The sequence below is a fragment of the Sturnira hondurensis genome, unplaced genomic scaffold (assembly GCF_014824575.4).
Source record: "Sturnira hondurensis isolate 20B ecotype Veracruz unplaced genomic scaffold, ASM1482457v3 Scaffold0002039, whole genome shotgun sequence".
Taxonomy (NCBI): domain Eukaryota; kingdom Metazoa; phylum Chordata; class Mammalia; order Chiroptera; family Phyllostomidae; genus Sturnira; species Sturnira hondurensis.
Window position 1 is genome coordinate 227,424 of NW_028074670.1, and position 20,176 is coordinate 247,599.

General features: G+C 52.9%; 1 protein-coding gene across 2 annotated transcripts in view; it reads left to right on the forward strand.

Moving 5' to 3' along the window:
* The window catches only part of FBLN7 (fibulin 7), a 32,428-nt gene that overhangs the window by 5,669 nt on the left and 6,583 nt on the right, over positions 1-20,176 (forward strand). For both annotated transcript variants that reach the window (XM_037038636.1, XM_037038631.1), the window contains exons 2-5: positions 10,542-10,592; positions 11,348-11,507; positions 15,062-15,232; positions 19,357-19,482. In XM_037038636.1, the coding sequence (XP_036894531.1) occupies positions 10,542-10,592; positions 11,348-11,507; positions 15,062-15,232; positions 19,357-19,482 (508 nt within the window). The remainder of the gene's footprint in view (positions 1-10,541; positions 10,593-11,347; positions 11,508-15,061; positions 15,233-19,356; positions 19,483-20,176) is intronic.

Genomic DNA, 20,176 nt, shown 5'->3' on the forward strand with positions numbered 1-20,176 from the left:
CCAGCACGTGTGAACCCTCCAGATCAAAAATGGGGGTGATTCGTAAAACAAGTACACTGTTTGGTGCCTGCAATGGCCTGGGTGCTAGAAACAAAACGGACAAGGAGCCTGCCTGTCTTTGGTTTTGAAAGAGCTGCTCTAGGTCTGGAGTTGGCCTACGGGCGGCTCTGCTCATCTGCTCCAGACTCAGCTGGTCTGGACTGGGCTCCTCGTGGTCTGTGCACAGCCCCCAGGTTGGCTGGGGCTGGTGGGTCCGGGCTGGCTTCTGTGGGCTCTGCTCTAACGGACCTCTCGACTTCCAGCAGGCCAGCCCGGGCTTTCACGGGGCAGTGGTGCAGAGGCCGAGACTGAGCAGAATGCACAAGAGCTCTTGAGACCCTCTCCTCAAATGGACCTGGGATTTAAGTTTTATCCAGGGGTGGTGAGGCCAGCAGATCCGGAGATGCCTGCCGTTGAAAAGGCAGTGTGTTGCACACAGTTCCCAGGAGGAGGGGGCACGCCAGCTGCGGTGGGCCACAGGCGCCAACAGCAGGCGGAGAGAGGGAGGGAAACTTGGGAAAGTTTTTATTGGGTTTTGAGGGAAGGAATGGGTGAGATGGGGTGAGGGAGCTAATGAGGTTATGATTGGCTGGTTGGAGTAATTTTAGCAGGATTGCAGTGTGGGGCTGCCCTAGTTTTCTGGCTCCTGACCTGGGGCTGTTGGAGTAAATGGACTGCGGTGGGTGGGCATGGGGTGTTGGTGTCTCCCAAGTGTTAAGACCAGAAAAGGCAGCGGGAATGGGCTCTGGATGAGCTGCTTTGCAAATAAAGGGGTGCTGGTGGCCAAGGGAGGGTGTTCGGTTGTCCGATAGCTTTAGCTGTTGGCAGGTTTGAGTCCACAAAGCCCCAGATGCCAAAACATCAGACACAGAAACCAGACAACGTGGTTAATATAGACCCAGTCCTGGGACTGGTACATTGCTTCCACTGCACCCTGTCGGCCAAAGCAAGTCACAAGGCCAACCCAGATCTGAGAGGTGGGAAAACAGATTTCCCTCTCTGTGGAACATGCGGCAGTTTCTTTGCAGGTCGTGTGGGCATGGGGCAGGACACCTGTGGCTATTTCTGCAAACTTGCCATCATACAGACCCAGAAATTCACTCCCCGCAGGCCTCTGCGTTTGGACGAAAGGCTGCAATCACGGCGAGGATGGGCAAAGGGAGGCCTTGCTCATGGGGTGGGCTCTCTCCATCTCCACCTTTCTCTGGCACCTTTAGGAAGAGACTCAAGTCCTGCCACAGGCGGTCCTGATTGCAGAGAAGTCAAAACCTCTTTGCCTATTTGGGATCACTTCTGGTCCCTGGGCCTTGGGCAGTGATCGCCAAGGGTGTGAACTGAGAGCAGCCAGGTGTGGTTTCTCTGGTCTGGTCTGTCTGGTGTTTTTGAGTCAGGATCCCATGAGCTCCTGGGCCCATTTGCCCTGGAGGATCCCCTGGATACCAGGTTTAATTCCAGGCCCACAGGCCATCTTAGTCTGTGAAGCTGCCCCCTGCACCATTTGGACACCACGCCTCCCTGCACACACCTGCCCAGGGCTGTGGCCCTGCCAGCTGCCACAGGACAAGTGTCCATCTCTTGACCCTTGACAGGCCTGACTGTTCTGGTCACTCCCTTGACCCATAGGGGCAGTGGTGGGGCTGCTAGACTTCTGCTAATCTTTCCATGGTTGTGAAGCTTTGGGGCCATCAGGGCAGACTTCCTGGGTGGTAGAACTTTCTAGATCTTTTCAAACCATCCACCAGCATCTTCCACACTTCTCAGAATCTTCTTGGGACCTAAAATGAGGCCGTTATACACATTTTCCTTAAGGAAAATTAAGCACCAATAACTGGACACTACCTAACCCTACCCATTTCGGTAAAATGTGCGCCTTAAGGGAGTGATGATTTATGTCCACTGTGTGTAGGAACGTCGGGCCGCCAGAACCCTTCCAGGGGAAACCAGTGTGTCCTGGGGCTGGGTGTCCCAGGAAGATTAAGGAGGCGCAGTTGTTCACGTCGAGGACTAGAGGGGTGGGCAGAGGTCGGTGGAACTCCAGTGACTCCAAAATCCCCAAGGTGCCCCTTGGTCCACTGTGGCCGTCTGATTGGCCACTGACTCTGGTGTTTCACTTTTCACTGGGGATGATGTTACCTCTGGACCCTTCCCAAAGGGGAGGATGCACTGCAGCCCAGGAAGACCCCTCCCCTCTGCCCCGCCACCTGTGTCGGAGGGGCTTGGACCCGATAGCATGACCAGGACCCAGGTGCACTGCTCAGGGAGCTGAGAGGCCCAGATGGTTCCTGGCTGATAGGAAGGAAAGGACAGAGTCTTGGAGCTCCAAGGCAGAGTGTCTGCAGTGTCAGAGGGAGGCAAGAACAGCTGCTCGCAGAGAGGCACCAGGCTGTCACTTACACTGAGGTGGGAACACATGCGAACACGTGAGTACCACCTGAATGCCTCCCACTTGGGCCTTTCCTCTGATTGCACAATCAGAGGTTTTACCCTCCCAGAAGGAGTCTAGCTAAGAAGGTGATGTGCACATTGAACACCTGCATCCTGAGACTGTCCCGCTGCCGGCCAGGTGCTGTTCTGGGGCTGGGAGGCAGAGCAGCAAGGGGAGACAGTGCCCAGTGCCTGGTCCTGTCCTGGCACCTCTCCTCCTGCTGAGAGACCTGGGACAAGTTCCTGCCTCTTGTGACTCAGTGCCCTGCTCTGACCGGTGGGAATAATAGACATGTCCTTGTCATGGGGTCCAATGAAGGAGAAAATAAATGTCACTTAGAGAACCGGGTCTACAGTGAGCTCACAGTACAGGTCAGGGGAGAGAAGATGAGGCCAACCCAGGTCCTGCTGTCCCATAGCTGCCGAGCAGAGAAAGAAAGGCCTAAACCTGAAGTACCACAAGCAGACAACTGGAACGGAGTGCTGTGTTCAAGGGAGGCTGGGAGGCTACTGTGTAGTCAACAGGAAGGTCAGGAGGACTCTGAGAACAGGACTTCTAGTGGAAATGGAATGACAGGAGCCTGACTTTTGAGGGCCAGGAGTAGATTTCCTGGGAAATAGCCAGTGCAAAGGCCCCGAGGGGGGAATGAGCCTGCTGAGGTGTGTGGAGAAACAGAGAGGGTCCAAATAAGAAGCTCAGTGCACAGAGGAAGGCGCTTGACCCGGCCTCAGGTGTAGGCGGCAGGGCTCAACCACACATGGCTCTGCGGGCAGAATAGTGCCCCCTCCAAAGATGACTCCATTCCTATTCCATGAAGCCTGGGAATGTTACTCTGATTTTAGCCCAGTGAGACACTCGTGGGACTTCTGACCTGCAGAACTGTGAGACAATGATTTTGTGTTGCTGTAAGCTGCCAAGTTCATGCTGATCTGTTACAGCAGGGAGTACACAGTCAGCTCCATGGTGAGGAGGGTGCCTAGTTTCTCCTGTCGGGAGCCATTGGCAGGTTTTTAGCGTGGAGCGGATGCTGTCTGGCCTCTGAACTCATAGATTGTGCGAGGAAAGTGAAAACATGGAGAGCAGGTGGGACAGAAATGCCACAGTCCAGGACAGGACCGTGTCAGTTGTGCCCAGAAACACTGGGGATGTTTTTCTGGACAGAGTAGGAAGATCTGAAAGCACCATATATTTTATTTAGCCTTCACAGCCCCAGGCTAGTTCATCTAAGAATAAGAAAACCAGGCCCAGTGCGCAGGCCAGGGCCAAGTGCATAGCACTTGCTGTCCCTCCTTCGGGTTTGCCCATACTTCCTGCCAGGATGGGGCCCTCCCCCTGCCCGCCCTCTCGCCCCCACCTCCCCAGAGCTGACCGCAGAAGATCCGGCCTTCCAGCAAAATCCAGATGTCAGTTTTCAGTACACCCATAAATCTTGGATCACGTGTGGACATGCACACACATGTGCCACATCCTAAAACAACCAGCACCAGTGCCAACGTTCTTGGGAGGGTCTGTGTGTCTTGGGCAGGGGCGGGGAGGACAGTGGGGGCTCAGAGGGCTGTGAACAGCCTGGGAGCTTTCTCTGAGCCCTTCATCCTGGTTTCCACGGCTGAACATGCTCTCCAAATGGAGGGGCGTTAGGGGAGATATTGACTGCAGATAACATCGATGCTATAAAAGGCCAGGCCGCCGATGAATGTGGCAACTGGACAGAACTGAGCTGAGAAGCAGGCAGGTGAAGGGATCGGGTGGGTTTGGGTGGCGGTTTGAGGGAGATTGCCCTGGGCTCACACTGCCTTGTGCCCACTCTCCTCCGTCATTGTCTGTCGGCTCATTCGTGTGGGCTTCTAACGTGCACTCGGGGCCTGTCCTTGGTGGTGAGGGTTCAAAGCTGTCTGTAGCTTGTTTGCTGGCTCAGGCCTGCAACGGGGCCCAGGGAGAGGTGACCAGAGCTGGACATTGAGAGCAGCAAGGGGTGCTGTGAAATGAGCGAGTCAGGAGGCAGGCAGAGGTGGCTTGTGGGTCCTTAAGGGCCCTGCTAAAGTGGCCCTGCCATCCTGTCTTGTCGGGGCCTGGAGAAGGTGCACTGGGTTTAAGTCCTCAGCGTGGCACCGTGGTCACTTGGCTTCCTCGTCTGTGCAGCAGGTGCAGGAAAGATGCTGCCTCCCACAGTTGGTGTGAGCGTCTCACGAGTGACTCGTGTGAAACGTAGCCACAGTTCAGACTCTTGGCACCCACTGCCGTCACAGCTCCCATGGCCATTTAAAAAAATGGACAAGAAAGGGGCTTGGGGTGTAAATGTACAATTATGAGCATCCAGGATGGTAAAAAACCAAAATGCCTCAGCACCCTGGGCCCAGGTCCCAGAGGGAGGCTCTGGCTGAAGGAGACAGTTACTTTTATGTGTCCACTTGGCTGGGCCGTGCAGCCAGACAGTGGGTCAAACACCAATCTAGGAATCACGGTGAAGGTATTTTTTAGGCATGATTAGCATTAAATGGTGTAGCGGGTTGCCCTCCATGATGTGTGTGGGTCTCGTCCAAAAGACCAACATCCCGAGAAGGCAGGAACTCCCCTCCACGTGCCGTGGACTCGAGCTGCAGCCTCCACCCTCCCCAGGTGTCCAGACCGACGCCTGCCCCCAGTTTGGACTCACAGTCCCCACAATCACGCGTGCCAGTGCCTCAGAACGAATCTCTCTACCTCTCATCCTGCCTCTTTCGATATAAGCCTGTGCCACACACATCCTATCCGTTCTGTTTCTCTGGAGAACCCTGACGGCCACAGGGCCTTCCCCCAGGAGCACCCACTTTCTCTCCTCTTCCGCGTGGGTGCCGGGCAGAGGTCCCCGGGACGGGAGAAGTCGAGGGAGTTATGACCCACCTCCGACTCGCTCTAAGATGAAAATAACTTCTGGAGAAAACCACGTGCAGATTCGGCATGACTCAGACGCCGAAGGCCGCGGGCCTTGGCTAGCAGGCACACACTTGGCAAGTTCCCTCCGCCCTCTCACAGACCCGACGGTAGCAAAACAGCTGTGTTCCCGTTAGCGAAATGCTGACATGACGCATAGCTGTGGCTCGGGAAACCAGCCCAGGAGATGGCCCCTCCAGGTCTGAGGGGTCGCCTGTGGCCGCTTCAGGGGTCATGGAGCTCTACTGTCACCAGGGTGATTCTTGGAAAGAGTCACTGTTCCAACACTGACTGTGAGGAGACCGTGGAGCCGGGTCATGTGAGAACAAAAGCCTCGGGACTGTCACCCTGTGCGGCCCACGCAGCCCTGGAGCTTCACCCACTCCTTTCGGTGCCTTGAGAGGAGACTGTGTCTTCAACTTATGTATGAATTGAGCCCAAAAGTCCAGGAGGCCTGGATGGGATGGGGGTCAGGCCCACCAAGTTCCAGCTTGGTGACAGGGGGAGTCAGATGGGGCAACATATGTCCAGGGGTGGGTGTCTCCTCCACCCCTGGGCCCTCAGGCAGGGGCCTGGGTGCGAAGTGGCCCTGCAGGTCCACCTGCACTGAGTGCTGGCCAGGCCCAGAGAAAGGGGAGTCTGGTAAGCTTGGTGGCCTCTCTGCTGGATCCACCACAGTAGGTGCTGTGAGAGAAAGCACTGGGGGGCGATGGGCACGACTTTCCTGGGGGCCGTGTGAGGCGGATGGAGGGGCGTTCTGTGGCCTCATTGCTCCCAAGAGCCTCGAGACCAGCCCCTCCCTCCCAGGTGTCAGCACTGGCCTGTGTACCATGTCTGCCCCCAAACCCCAGCATGGAAGGGCTGGATGGGGTGACCCGGAGCTGCCTCTCTCAGCGGTTCAGGTGTTCTCTGCACACACTGCTGTTGGCGTCCAGTTAGACCAAGTGCCGTCCCTTTGAAGGGTCTCATGACAGAAATGGTCAGAGACGGAAAGCTTTCGCTGAATGTCCTTTCTTGGTTCCATTTCAGATAAGTTTTTAATTCAAAGAAATGGAAACTACTTTACACTACTTATCATCTGTGGTATAAGCTAGGTGTGGAACCAGGTTTTGAAGAGATGGCAACTTCCACCATCTGAAGGGATCTCTTTTAAAGCAAGTTAAACCTGAGGGCCCCTCAAGGGCCCCCCTGCGAGAGGGGTGTGGAGGCGGGCCCTGACACAGGCCTCCTCCGCCTCTGGGACAGGCCTTCCCTCCTGGGTGTGGACTTGACATCCACCCAATCACAGCGGTCGGAGCCTTTGCTTGAGGGGGAGGTCAGCTCCGCAAGCTGCACCAGAGTGGAGCCTGTGGTTGATTAGAGAGAGCTGGGGCCTGAGCCCCTGAGGTGGGAAGGGACTGCCCAAAGCCAGCGGTTTGCCATGGCAGGGCCAGGCTGAAATGCAAGTGGTGACACCTGAAGGTCCATCTTGCTTCCTGTCCCCGAGCCTTGGAGGCCCCTGCAGTCCCTTGGCTGACCTCATCAAGGCTCCATTTGCAAAGAAAGAAATGGTTTGTTCCCAGGCCAGGGCTCTTCCTGGCTCAGAGCAGGAGGCGGGGTAAGTGTGGGAAGGTAAGTGGGCAGACAGATGGAGGGAGCAAGGAGCCCCCTCCCCAGGCTGGAAAGAGCACAGGGAGCAGAAGTGAAATCGAGGCCCAGGTCCCACAAGCTGCTCTGCTTCTCAGTGTCGGATGCTGCCACAACCCAGTGTCAACGAGAAAGCTGACTGAACCAGCCTGTGACGATGACTCTGCGTCTACCATCCAAAAGTGAAAACCGAACAGGAGTTAGCAGTGGTGTCTCTGGTGGGGGGGGCGTGTTCTTTGTTTTGATGTTTTGCAGGGATCAAGTGACATGATAAATGGATGTTTTATGATCAAGTGATACGATAAAGCTTCTTAATGTGAGAAGGGAACGCACTCAAGTCTTCAGTCCCCACCCCATGACCCCTGTTTGTGTCCATGGTGCAGACCTCTTGAACACCTGACTTGGTCTTGAGGATTCCAGCCTTGTCACCTGGCTCTGCAGATGCATTCAGTTACGCCTGCACCCGACTCTGAGGACAGGTGACAGACGGAGCATGGCTCCCGAGGGCTCTGCTCAGCACTTGGGGATCAAGGAGACTCATTGAAAATCAAGTCCCCAGGCACTAAATCTCTCCATTTCCCTCTGCTGGCTCACCAAGACCACAAGAATCTTCCTTCCCCCCACGCTCTTGGGGACTTTCTTTTTGTTTCTTCTAGTGGTTTTGAGCTCTGCTTGCCATACAACATTGATTCGTTTCGGAAGTCCAACAGGGACTCGATACCTGTGTACATACTATGAACTGATCGCCACCATAAGTCTAATTCACATTCACCACCTCATAGAATGACACACTTGTTTGTCTCGTGGTGAGAACCTTTATGATCCACTCCCTCAGCAGCTTCCCAAGACACAGCCCAGCACTGCTGGCTAGAGTCACCCTGCTGGACACTGGGTCCCCTGGGCTTACCTTTGGGACCGGAGCTTTTCGTCTTTCGATTGCCTCCTACTACTTCCACCGCCCCTCAGCCCCAGCCTCCGGCAGCCGCCCGTCTGTTCCCCGTGTCCGTGAGTTTCTTTTTCTACATTCCACATGTGAGATCACACGGTATGGCCTTTCTCTGTCTGACCTACTTCATTTAGAATAACACCCTTAAGGTCTATCCATGTTTTTGCAAAGGGTGGGATTTTCTTCCTTTTTTATGGTTGAATTGCATATATCACATCTTTCTCCAGTCATCCACTTAGGTCGTTTCCATGTCCTGGCTGTTTAAAATACTGCTGTAGTGAACATAGGAGCGTACGTGTCTTTTTGAATTAGTGTCTTCATTTTCTTCAGACTGATACCCAAAGCGGAATTGCTCTCCCCTAGTGAGTGGCTGTGCTGGTCCGCCTTCCCACCAGCAGTGCGCATCCTCGCCAGCACTCCTTCTTTGACTGATTGACAATAGCCATTCTGACAGGTGTGAGCTGACGCCTCATTGCGGTTTTGGTTTGCGTCTCCCTCGTCAGTGATGCCGCACACCTTTTCATGTACCTGCTGGTTATCTGTATGTCCTCTTGGGGAAAGTGTTTATTTGTGCCTTCTGCCCGTTTTTAATAGGTTTGTTTGCTGTCGACTTGTATGAGTTTTTTATATATTTTGAACACTAATCCCTTATCTGATATATTATTTGATATATTATTATTATTTTCTCCCACGCAGTAAGCTGCCTTTTCAGTTGGTTGATGGTTTCCTTTGTGGTGCACAAGCTTTTTAGTTTGATGTGGTCCCACTTGTTTATTTTGCTTTTGCTGTCAAATCCAAAAATCATCACCAGGACTAGTGTTAAGGCGCTTACTACCTATGTTTTCTTCTAGGAGATTTATGGTTTCCCATCTTCCATTCGAAGTTTTAATCCAGCTGGAGTTGCTGTCTGTGTGCGGTGTTAGACGGGCGTCCTGTTCCGTTCTTTTGCGCGTGGCTGTTCTGTTTTCCCAACACCACTGGTTGAAGAGACTCTCCTCCCCCCATTATATATTCTTGGCTCCTTTGCCCTAAATAATTGACCATCTGTGCACAGAGTTACTTCTAGGCTCACAAGATTCTTCTTCAATCACACCATGTTCTGTAGCATCATCCCTGAGAGAGCCAGGGCTTCCCAACCCGCCCACAGCTTCCCCCCCCCTCCCTGCCTTTGTGTTCTTGGTCTGAAGGTTTTCCATTCCTACTGAATAAGCCAGTCTCACCCCTAATGAGCACTTAGGGGAAAGCAGCTAGTGCCCAGTTTCCACGGTGCGGGTGTTAAGGGCTCCGTGAAGTGTCTCTGGACTTGGAGGAGAGCTGTGCCCAGACCTAGCAGCTCTGGGGTTAGACGAACTTGGCTGCTGGGGCCATTCTCCTTTGCACACCCTCCCCTTCTTTCTCTGCTTCCTGGGGCCCCATATCGCCTCCATGTTCCTGACAGAGGTCTTGGACCAACCTTTTCTCCCCAATTTCAAAACAGCCCTTCCATGTCGCTGGTGCAGCTCTGGCCCAGGGAGCCCCCTCCCAGCTAGGGAAGCAGGTGCTTGCTTGGCTCAGCCTGGGAGGGATGTTTCCTTCACTTCGCTGCCTCTCCACTTCCAGCCCTACCAGCTACACTACCCAACCTGAAATTTGCATGAGAGTTAGAAATTCACTCCTGGGGGGTATTTTGCTTGGGCCATCGAGTTACCACATCCTAATGCAAATGAATCAAGAAGACCCCTCACCACACGGGAGCCTACTGGGAACAAATGAGACTGGGCACAAGACAGTACAGAGGGTCTCTGATGGCTCAGGGTGGTGAGGGGTGGGAGCCAGCGGGGTTCCCAGCCTGGCTCCACTACTCCTAAACCCCGTGACCTGGGGAAAGCTGTTTGACGTCCTGCCTCTCTATCTTCACCTGTGAAAGACACAATCCCAAGCCTTCCTCATGGGGTTGCTCCAGCCGGTAGTACTCTTGGAGGTGGCCAACAGCTTTGTAAATTGTGAACTTCACAAATGTAAATCACACAAAGGCATGAAGCTATCTATAAAGCAGCTCTTTTTTTAAGGAAGAGGACGTGGGTGTGGGAAACCAGGACAGGGTGGGATGGCTGTGCAATGCTGGGCAGGTAGGGGCCGCAGGAGGCCACTGGCCAGGTGCCCCAGGCCAGAGTGGGAAGGACACATGGGGGAGGAAAGAGAAAACAAACAGAACTCCTCTTCCCAGCAGCTGCTTAGGGGCCAGGCCCTGTCAGGCCCTGGGCAGGGGAGATGGAGCCAAGGATTCCTCATGGGTTAACGAGTTCCAGGGGCAACTGGGGATTCAGCTTTGTCAAAAGCGCCCATTGAATCAGCCTGATGAGTCATCTGTTCGGCGAACTCTCCAAGGTGCAGCGGCCTGGCAGCCTCCCTGGGAGAGCGGTAGTGACTCTATTTCCACCCTGGTGGCCAGGCCAGAGGCCCCATGACTCCCCGCTGCCCTGATGCCCTTTTAGAAAAAAAATCAAATTATAAAACTAATACTCACTGTAGAAAAAATTTATGAAAAATGATCTAGAAGCCTTTCACTGCAGAAAACCGTCATCGTCTTCTTAATGTTTTCCTTTTTCTGTGCAGGTAATGAGTCAGGTCAGACCGGGCCATGCTGAGGTAACGCACAGCCCCAAGGTGAGCCCCAAGGCCGAGGCCCTATCCCCCGCCACTATATTGACCGCCGCTCCTCCCCCACCCCCTCAGGTCCCTGCTCTTGCAGACAACTGAGATTGGGAACCTTGAAGCTTCTATCTCTAAGAATGATGCTGGGTGTTGCTTCAAGTTAGTCTGTATCGTGAGCAGCATGAGCTTCCTGATTCTGTTCTTTTTTTTTAAGCTTTTACAATATTATCAGAGCTGGGTGTTGACTTTTGTTGAATGCTTCTTTAACTCTATTGAGTTTCTCAATTGTCCTGTTACATTTTTAAAGTATGTGAACCATGGAGCATTTCTGGTTTCCCTGTTTTATAGGCTGCATCACCCACCTGCTTTTAAAAAGTCTGAGGGAGAAAGAAAGAAAAAGTTCACAGAGGCCCATGTTCAGAGCATTGATTTAGAGGGAAGAGCTGGGGAAGTCTCGGAGCAAAGCCTACTGATTATAAGGCATTTTGGGTACAAAGCGTCATCCACTCACCCAGTCACGTAGCATCATCAGTTTTGCCCTTTGCTCTGAAGATGGGAGTTTTTCTTCTGTCGAAGGGTGAATGGGGGCTTCGATTCATGTGGTCAGGGCATCATTTGGTCCGGCAGGAACTGTGGGCAGGGAAGAGGATGCCCACGAGGCCACCTTCGTATCATCCTCGGGCCAGGGCTCTGGGTGGCTTCTGGAAGCCCAGAGCAAGTGAACCAGCCGTAGTGGGTGGTGGCGGTGGTGATCTTTCTGTCCCCAGAACTGCCTCAACAAGCAGCAGGTCCTCACAGCCATCCGCCAGTTGCAGCAGCTGCTGAAGGTTCAGGAGACCCGCTTCAGCGAGGGCCTCCGCAACGTGAGGAGCCGGCTGGCCGCCCTGCAGAGCTCTGCGAACAGAGTGGGTCTGGACGGCCCCCCAGGTGGGTCCCCTAGTTGGCACCACTGGGCACGGGACATTTAGGCCCTTCACCTCTGGGTTCTCTCGCATCCCCACCCGTCACTCTTCACCACGTCTCACAGTGGACGCCCAGGCCTCTCCCTGCCTCGTCTGCGGCTTCCTACCAAACTCCTCCCTGTCTGAATGTCACCGGTTTCCTCTTAGAGCTTTTCATTCTAGGCTTCACAGTACTCACGTCTATCTATTATGTTCGCAGGACCCTCAAAGGGCACCACTTTTACAGCGAGAACTGTTCCCTTCCCCATGCCCACCCAGGTAGATTCCAGTTGTCTCCAGTGTGAAGTTTTAAAGTTTTAGCACCAACTTTTAGAAGACTGTTAAGTACACAGGAAAACTGAGTGGCAAGCACAGAGAGTTCCCACACACGCCCTCCCTGAACACATACAATGTCCCCATCACCACCGTCTACACCAGGGTAGCGCGTCTGGTGCCATCCATGAACCAACGCTGGCTGCAGTCTGTGCAGGCATGAAGACTAGTCCTCCAGCGGGGGTCTTCCGGTTGCGCCAGTGGGGCGGGTTGAGCCCAGGTCTGTCTGCCTGGCCAGGTGACAAGTGGTGGCTCTGACGGACGCTGGGGTGTTCTCCTGCTTGTCCCAGTAATGGCTTTCGAGTTGCCAAGGCCCAGAAGTGGGTGTCGGGATTTCCTCTGGTCTCTTCTCAGGTTGATGGGGTCTCAGGCTGGGGGTGGGGAGGCGTGAGTCTATGTCGTGTCTGACATCATTCACGCACTTAATATGAGTTATCAAGGACCTTCTTAGTTGTGTGAGATGAAGTTTCCCGGGGAAGGTGCTGGATTTCATACCTTCTCAGAGATGATGGTGTCCAATCCAGAGTCTCCACAGTGCTGAGTCAGCTCCTGATCTCCCCAGCTTCCCTGGTGCACAGCCAGACCTGTTAGCCAGGCCCCTGATGCTCCTTCAGGTGCTGTGGGCTCCTTGGGGGAGCTCAGCACAGTTAGACACCCAGAGGCAAGCTGGGGCGCCTGCCCTTTCATCCTGCAGATGGGAAACCGAGGCCAAAAGGAGTGAGTTAGCAGGAGCAGGTCCCAGATCTAGTGACTTTTTCTCCTGCTGCAGGCCCGTCTCCACAGATCCTTTCTGTGTTCGTGGGATCAGAGCTGCCTGCAGCTGCTGGGAGTTTCAAAGAAGAGCCTGTAGCAGCTAACTGATGAAACGCCCAGCCCTGTCTGGCGTGTTGTCCCGCAAACCAAAAGGTTGCCAGTTGGGTTCCTGGTCAGGGCACATGCCTGGGTGGCAGGCCCGGGCCCTGTAGGGGTGTGTGTGAAAGGCAACTCACTGATCAATGTTTCTCTCCTACATCAGTGTTTCTCTCCTTTTCTTTCTCTCTCCCCTCCCTTCTCTCCAAAAATAAATGAAAAAAAAATCCCACCATCCTATATTAGAGGCCTCTGTTGAGAAGTACAGAGAGAAAGGTATATTGTTAAATTACTAATCCTCTTGTCTTCAGATTCAGGGTCTTTCTTCCTTGAATAAATTTCTAGGCAGTCAATTCTCTTTTTTAAAAAAATGCCACCATTCATTCTGTCTGTCCTATGTGCTGGCCGTGGGGGCTGGCAGCTGTCAAGAGCCCCACTGCAGGGTTGGGTGACTGCACCTGGGTCATAGGAGCCAGAAGCTCACCCCAGGTCAAATTGCAGGTAGTGGGAAATTAGTTTTTGCTTTTTTTTTAAAGGGCATTTTCTGAGAGTCAGGAAGAATAATTTCTAGTTCAGCAGAATCCCAGGCCTTTTTCTTTTAGCTTCTGTGCTAAGTATCTCCCTGCTGTTTTCCCAGCTTTTCTTTCCTGGGGATGTTTCATTCACTTCCCTTCGCCAGAGTAGCTCTCCGCTGAGCTCATTTCTTGTCCATCAACCTCATTGTGAGAAGGTGCAGGGGCTTCTCTGGGGCCCGAAGACTCACTGGGATGTGTCTGTAGTGAAATGAACCAGCTGTGGGCGCACCATCCACCGGATGGAGGGCTTTGGCTCCCACTTGGGAAGTGACTGCAAATTGATTTTTGCATTTTTAAAGAATTAATTAATTAACTAATTAATTGATTTTTATCCTCACCCGAGAGCATGCTTATTGATTTTAAAGAGAAGGGAAAGGAGGAGAGGAACATCGATATGAGAGACAAACTAGTGTTGCCTCTGGTCCTCGCCCCAAGTCGGGACCCAGCTCTCAACCTGGTCATGTTCTCTGACCAGGAATCGAACCTGTGACCTTTCGGTTTACAGGATGGTGCTCCAACCAACTGAGCCACACTGGGCAGGGCTGCAAATTGATTTTTAATTATGTATATCCATTCTTTCTTCGAACTAACGTTTGTTGAGCACCGACTGTGTGCCGGGCACTGTTCTATCTGTGCAGGTATGTGAGTTACTCCAGCGGGTGGTTTCTCTTTTTTGACCATTTTAAAGATTTCTCACCCCAAAGAGACTGCAGTCCTTTCCCCCTTGGCATTGGTCCCCCTTAATTCCTCATACCTGCCAGGCACCGGCTTGTCCCCTCTGTCCTGGATTCTGTGTGGTTATGCCTCCACCGTCTTCGGCTCCTGGCTCCAGTGAGGCCTCCGCTGACCTCTCGCTCATGACAATGACCTCACTGTGCAGCCCAGCACTATTCCCTGCTCTGTTTTCCACATGACCTCTTACCTCACTCTGCCCTTTGCACTTGGATCTCAGTTATCTATGGCCTCTCTGCTGCTAGAAAGGGCTTCTGAGAGCAGGGTTCTGTCTGTTTTGCTCACTGATTAGCCCAAGTGCCTGACACAGTGCCTGGCACATAGTTAGAACACAGTAGATACTTTTTCACTTACTCGGGTGTTCAAGAATCGTTTTCGGGGTGCTCACTATGGGGCAGGTGCTGGGCTGGGCTGGGCGAGCAGCAGGGACACAGGCCAGGCATAGCCCCCCCCCTCAAGCTGCATGATAGAGAGAAGACTGACAGCAGATGTGGAGACAAACATGGTGATAAGATGCTTCCAGGGGTCACAGATCTAGGAAGGAAGCAAAGGGAGCTCAGGACACAGCGGGTTCCCTGGAAGGTTTCGGCAAAGTGCGTGGGCAGAGAACACTCTGGAGGGGCTTGCATTCAGGCGGAGACCCATGTGAGTGGGAAGGAACCGGAGATGGGACTTTCTGGAGAACGAACATTCCAGGCAGAGAGAAGAGTAGAAGCCAAGGCCTGAATGTGGGGCTGAACCCAGCCCAAAGCTCCGAGAGTGTCAGGCATCAGCACAGTTGTGGGGAGTCCCACCCTGACCCCCTGTGTAGTGAGGCCCACAAACAGCACTCAGTGTCCCTGAGCCACGGTCTCCTCATCTCTCACAGAGTGGGCAGTTATCACACCCATGATGAGCATGCTCTGAGGATTTAATGAGACATGACATTTATTATGTCCAGCCTGGTGTGTAGCCTGGGGTAGGCCCTCTGCAGAGAGGCACCTGAGGATGAGAAGCCTGGTCCCTGAGAGTGCTGTCTAAATTGCTATGGTCCTTCCTTTTCTCCTTATAGTTTCCTGCCCTGCTCTGAACGCCCCTCCAGATGGCAGAAAGTTTGGAAGCAAGTACATAGTGGATCACGAAGTCCATTTTACCTGCAACCCTGGGTTCCAGCTGGTTGGGCCTAGCAGCGTGGTGTGCCTTCCCAACGGCACCTGGACAGGGGAGCAGCCCCGCTGCAGAGGTGAGTCCTCCTAACCTGCCCTGGGGCTGGGCCTATTGCACCCCTATAAGGCCTCACTGGGGAGAATGGGTCATTCCTTGGAACAATTTCTGCCCGATTCCCCTACCACTCCTCAACTGCAGGACAGCGGCCACCATGTCTGATGACTCAGCTCCATCTGCAGGAGCACCCTAAATCTCCCCAACAATTTAGTCTTGTTTTGTGTATGGGGAAATTGAGGCACAGAAAGATCATGTGTAAGGCCACAGAGCTGGAGGAGCAGGCTGAGCTGATTCACACTCAGATAGTCTGACCCTGGAGTCTGATTCTTAACACCTTACTCTGCTCTTACAGACACTGGGGCAAGATGCCTTCTGTGGTTGTGGGGTGGACATGAGGAGGCGCTGCACAGAAACACTCCTCATGGCTAATTCGCTCTGGGGCTGCAGTTTGTTTGCAAGGCTGTTGGTGACCAGTGGGGTTGGAAAAATTCCTCAGGTGTCCTTTGTGACTGTTTGGGGACTTGGCGTAGACTGGCTCTGGGGAAGGCCACAGGGTGAGAGGGAGACATGAAAGGGTTCTCTTCTCTCTGTTGGACTTGAAAACAGTACTTTCTTGATGTCGAGGTAAATCAGACTTGGCACACATTACATTTTGGCTTTTCAAAAATTTGTGGTCAAAACTTCACACATACCAGTCATTCTCAAGGCAGGTTTCATAGGACATCTGCTGGGGCAGAATGTCCATGATTTTAGCCCAGGAGTTGACGAGGGAACGTAGGTATTACATAAACGAGTAGGTTTGGAAGAGCAGCATTTGAATGCACAAGTAACTTGCAAACATACAGGAGCATCGGAAAATACGCAATGTCCCCAGAGGAGCGTGGGCTGGCCTGGGAGGTGCAGGACAAGTAGCCCCGCATTCATGGGTCTGGACTGTGCTTCCCCTCTCCCAGCCATAAAGAGGTCTGAAGGGTGGTTACAGGTGCCAGCTCGCAGACCAGCCAGGAGATGCAAGCTGCGTGACATGCAGACATACCAGGGGACGTGACAGTGCCTGGATTTCCTCTTGATCTTGAAAGATTCCCATCACCGGATAGAGATAAAAAAAAAAAAAGAAAAAAGGTTTTTTCCTGCTGATGAGAGCTCTTAGGAGTTAGTTACTCTCTTAACCACTTTCCTGCACATCCTACAGCCTTGTTAACTGCTGTCATTTGTGAATTACTCCTAGGACTTGCTTATCTTGTAACTGGGAGTTTGTGTCTTTGCTCCGTATTCCTTATAAACTGGGAGTGAGCTCCAGAGGCTTGACCAGACTCAGGGGAGAGTTTGTTTTGTTCAGGCGCAACAGCACTATAGACTTCTGCTGGGGAGTTCCTGCTGTTGTCCCCTCTCCCTGTGACACTGCACCTTGGTGACATCCACCACCCTCATGGGGACATCTCTTCAGTCGACTCCTCAAGAAGATCCTAAGGGCAATTCTCCAACTTTCAGAAAAGGTGTAGCTTTGCCACTGGGTGTTATCTTGACTGGGTATAAAACACCTGTCTCATATTTCTTTCCTTGAGTATCTTCAATGCATTCCTCCCTGTCTTCTGTTTTAATTGGTACTGTTCTTGCCGTCATGACTAAGAAGACTTTCTGCCTGGATGCCAAGGATATTTTTTTCTTTCTTTTGTATTTATTGATTTGAGAGAGAGAGAGAGAAAAATATCAATTTGACTTGTTGTTCCACTTATTTATGCATTCATTGGTTGATTCTTGTATGTGCCCCGACCTGGGGTTGAACCTGCAACCTTGGTGTATTAGGACAGTGCTCCAACCAACCGAACTACCTGGCCAGGGCCTATTTTTTCTTTTTCTTCTCTTAAAAAAATCCAGTAGCTTTATTAGGCTCCATCTCAGTGCTGGTCTTCCAGGGACAGTTTCCTCAGGTGTGGGCTCGTTTTTTCACTAGGCTGTCTCTGTTCCTGGAGCAGTCCGGCCCCTCGGAGCTCTCAGGGCGCTGCAGGACAAGCCCCAATATTTCGGAGACTCTGTGGGAGGAGAGTCCAAACTGAGCCCAACAAGGAAAATCAGCACAAATGAAAGAGGTGGTCTAGTGAAGAGTGGGGAGAATTGAAAAGGGCGGGGCTGAGCAAGGGTGACCCACTGGAAAACAACATAACTGTGACATCAGGAGTTCGGGAGTTAGAAAAGTTTTGCAGGGGAATGAACTTCTGTGGCACGTGAGTAATAGGAAAGGACTCGTCAAATCCTGTACACACTGTAATAGGGAAGAGGACAATCGAGTCTACAGACGGTGAAGAAATGCCCGGAAGCTGTAACTAACATTTCCAAACAAGCAGCCAGAAATTTTAAAAAGATAAAAAGTATGATAGGATGGCATAAAGAAAAATTACTAAACCTCAGAAGTGAAGTGATCGGAGAACTGGGAAGTTTGAAACTAGATGACAGAAACGCAGGAAGGAATTGGAAATAAAGGGACAAGAAATCAGGTCACACATGCGAACCACTAAGCCCGGTTCCAGGGCCACAGGAAGTGCTCACTGAGCAGCGTGTGCATCCACGGAGTGGTTGCTGGGCTTTCGCCTCCCGGCCCCTCCAGGGCTCCTCCGGTGCCTCTTTGTAGCTCTGAAATCGCCATGCTCGCAACTAAGTGCCACTGTCTGAGACAGACATGACGTGGTGACAGCTGCACTTCAGTCAGGACACCCGTGGGCACCAGGACTGGGCCCCAGGCCATGGCTCGCCTCCAGGCGTGGGTGAAGATAAGAAAGAGTCAGTGTCACCCTGTCTAGAAATGAAAACCCTGGGCCAAACCCTGAGGAGGGGGCGGTGCACAGGGGCCTGGGACACCTGGGCACAGCCCCCACCCCACCTGCACCCCATTGTCCAGGTGCAGCCAGGCTCCGTGCTTCTGCTGGAGGCCAGGCCAGAGACAGACCGTGGCACTGGCCCCACTGGGGCCAGACTGAAAGACACTAGTGTTCACACCCTGGCTTTGCGCCCACAACCTCATAGCCTCCTGGTCTGCTGCTTGCAGACTTTGCCCGTGAGAAAGGATGGGCTGGACAATGGGGTGGAAAAGGGAGCTCCGAGCCCTGTGGCTTTGTGTGCAGTGTGGTTCCAGTCACATTCTTGGAATCGGGTCTTCTGAACACAGAGCCGGTGGGGGCAGCACAGCCAGGCCAAGGTTTCTGAGAAGCTGAGATGGCCCCTCCCAGGACAAGCAGGATCTCATGGTCTGGGTCCTTCTATGAGGCGTGCAAACCGTGTCCTAGTCTCCATGACACCCCAGTCATGAGGGGGCTGACTGGCCGGCCACATGAGGCTGCTGTTCTCATCAGGAGCAAACACTTTTCCTCTCGATGGACACAGCAGGCAGGGATGCTCTGGTACCACCCAGGACAAGGTTCCAACTCGTCCCCAGGGTGCGGCAGTCCACTCAGTGAGTCCACAGACCTGCACCAGGTGCCGGAGGCCGCCACCAAAGCTGGGCTTAAGGAATTCACAAAATGCAGACGGGGCCTAAGGGTTTCAAAAGATCATTGTTTTCTTAGTTAGAAAATTTATAAATATCCATTGTGGAAAAATGTGAGAGGACAAAAAAGCGTGAGTAAGAAAAAGTACCACACAGAGAAAAACCTACTAAACTTTTAAATATGTATCTCTTTCTATATAGCTTTTCCACAGGACTGTTGTATAGATGAGCAAGGAATAGTCTCCTTTTCCACCAGTAAGGAGAGGCCAAGGGTCAGGAGAACTCTCTGGTCCCATAGGAGGGCCGCTCAGAGGGACTGGAAAGAGTGCATTTCCCCATCTCTGTACACTCCATGGGCCATCCCCCCCAAGACTCCTCTGGCCTGAGTCCCTGCCTGAAAGGTTCTGTCTGGGTGCTGACTGACGGGGGCAGGTGATGGGCCACTCCCAGCGGCAGAGCTTCAGGTTGGCCGGGCACGTGGCTTGCTGGGTGGAGGGTGGGCCACAGCTCAGCTTCTGCACCAGGGGCAGTGTGATGGGCAGAGAGGGGAGGGGGAGGGCTGGAGTCAAACGGCCGTGTAAAGAAAGTCCAGCCATCTTCGTGATTTCTTTGTCTTAGAGTCAGCCTCCACACTCTTGTTTGAAAATTATTTCTGTTCGTAGACATCAGTGAATGCTCCAGCCAGCCTTGTCAAAATGGTGGGACGTGTTTAGAAGGAACCAACCAGTACACATGCCTTTGTCCACCAGGAAGGACGGGGAGCCGCTGTCAGCACCTGGCCCAGACGGGTGCGTAGCTGTACGGGGCTCGGCGAGGACGTCCGCTGTGGGGGGGGCTGTGGTCAAGGGTCACCAGATGCAGGCAGGTCAGCGAGTGGGCTCTTCCTCCCCACGTCACATCCACTGATCTCTCTGGTTCCCTGAGGCAGTTACTGGGGATGGAGTTTGGCTCTTTTGTGAACCCAGAATTTTTATTTTTTTATGGAAGAAAATTCAAATGGAAAGACTGACTCACAACCTGAAAACTCCCCAGGTTGGAGTTGGACCTGAGATGTTTCCCTGCTGCCACCTTCCCTGGTCAGTTTTTCCTCTGCAAACCGGACCAGCAGAGTGGCTTTTCCTTCCCAACACTCCCATCACATTCGCGAGGTCCGTAGTTACTATTAGAGATAGGTCCGTAGTTACTATTAGGTCCATATTACTGCCAGGTGTCTTCAGAGCTTGGGGATTGTTATCTGACCGGTGGTGAGGTTGTCCACACGGGGTCCTGACATCTCTTTAGCCAGAAGGTCTGGAAGACACACGGTGGCTGCTGTGCAGAGGACAGGACAATACGGAATCTGTAGGGTAGATGGGGGTTCCCACACCGTGGTGCAACCAGAATGTCCTGTCTAAAAAGGTCAGATCCTGAATGTCCTATTCCTTTGCTCCCAAACCTTGGCATGTCCCCTGATTTTTGTGTGGCATCTTAGTATGGGGAGGA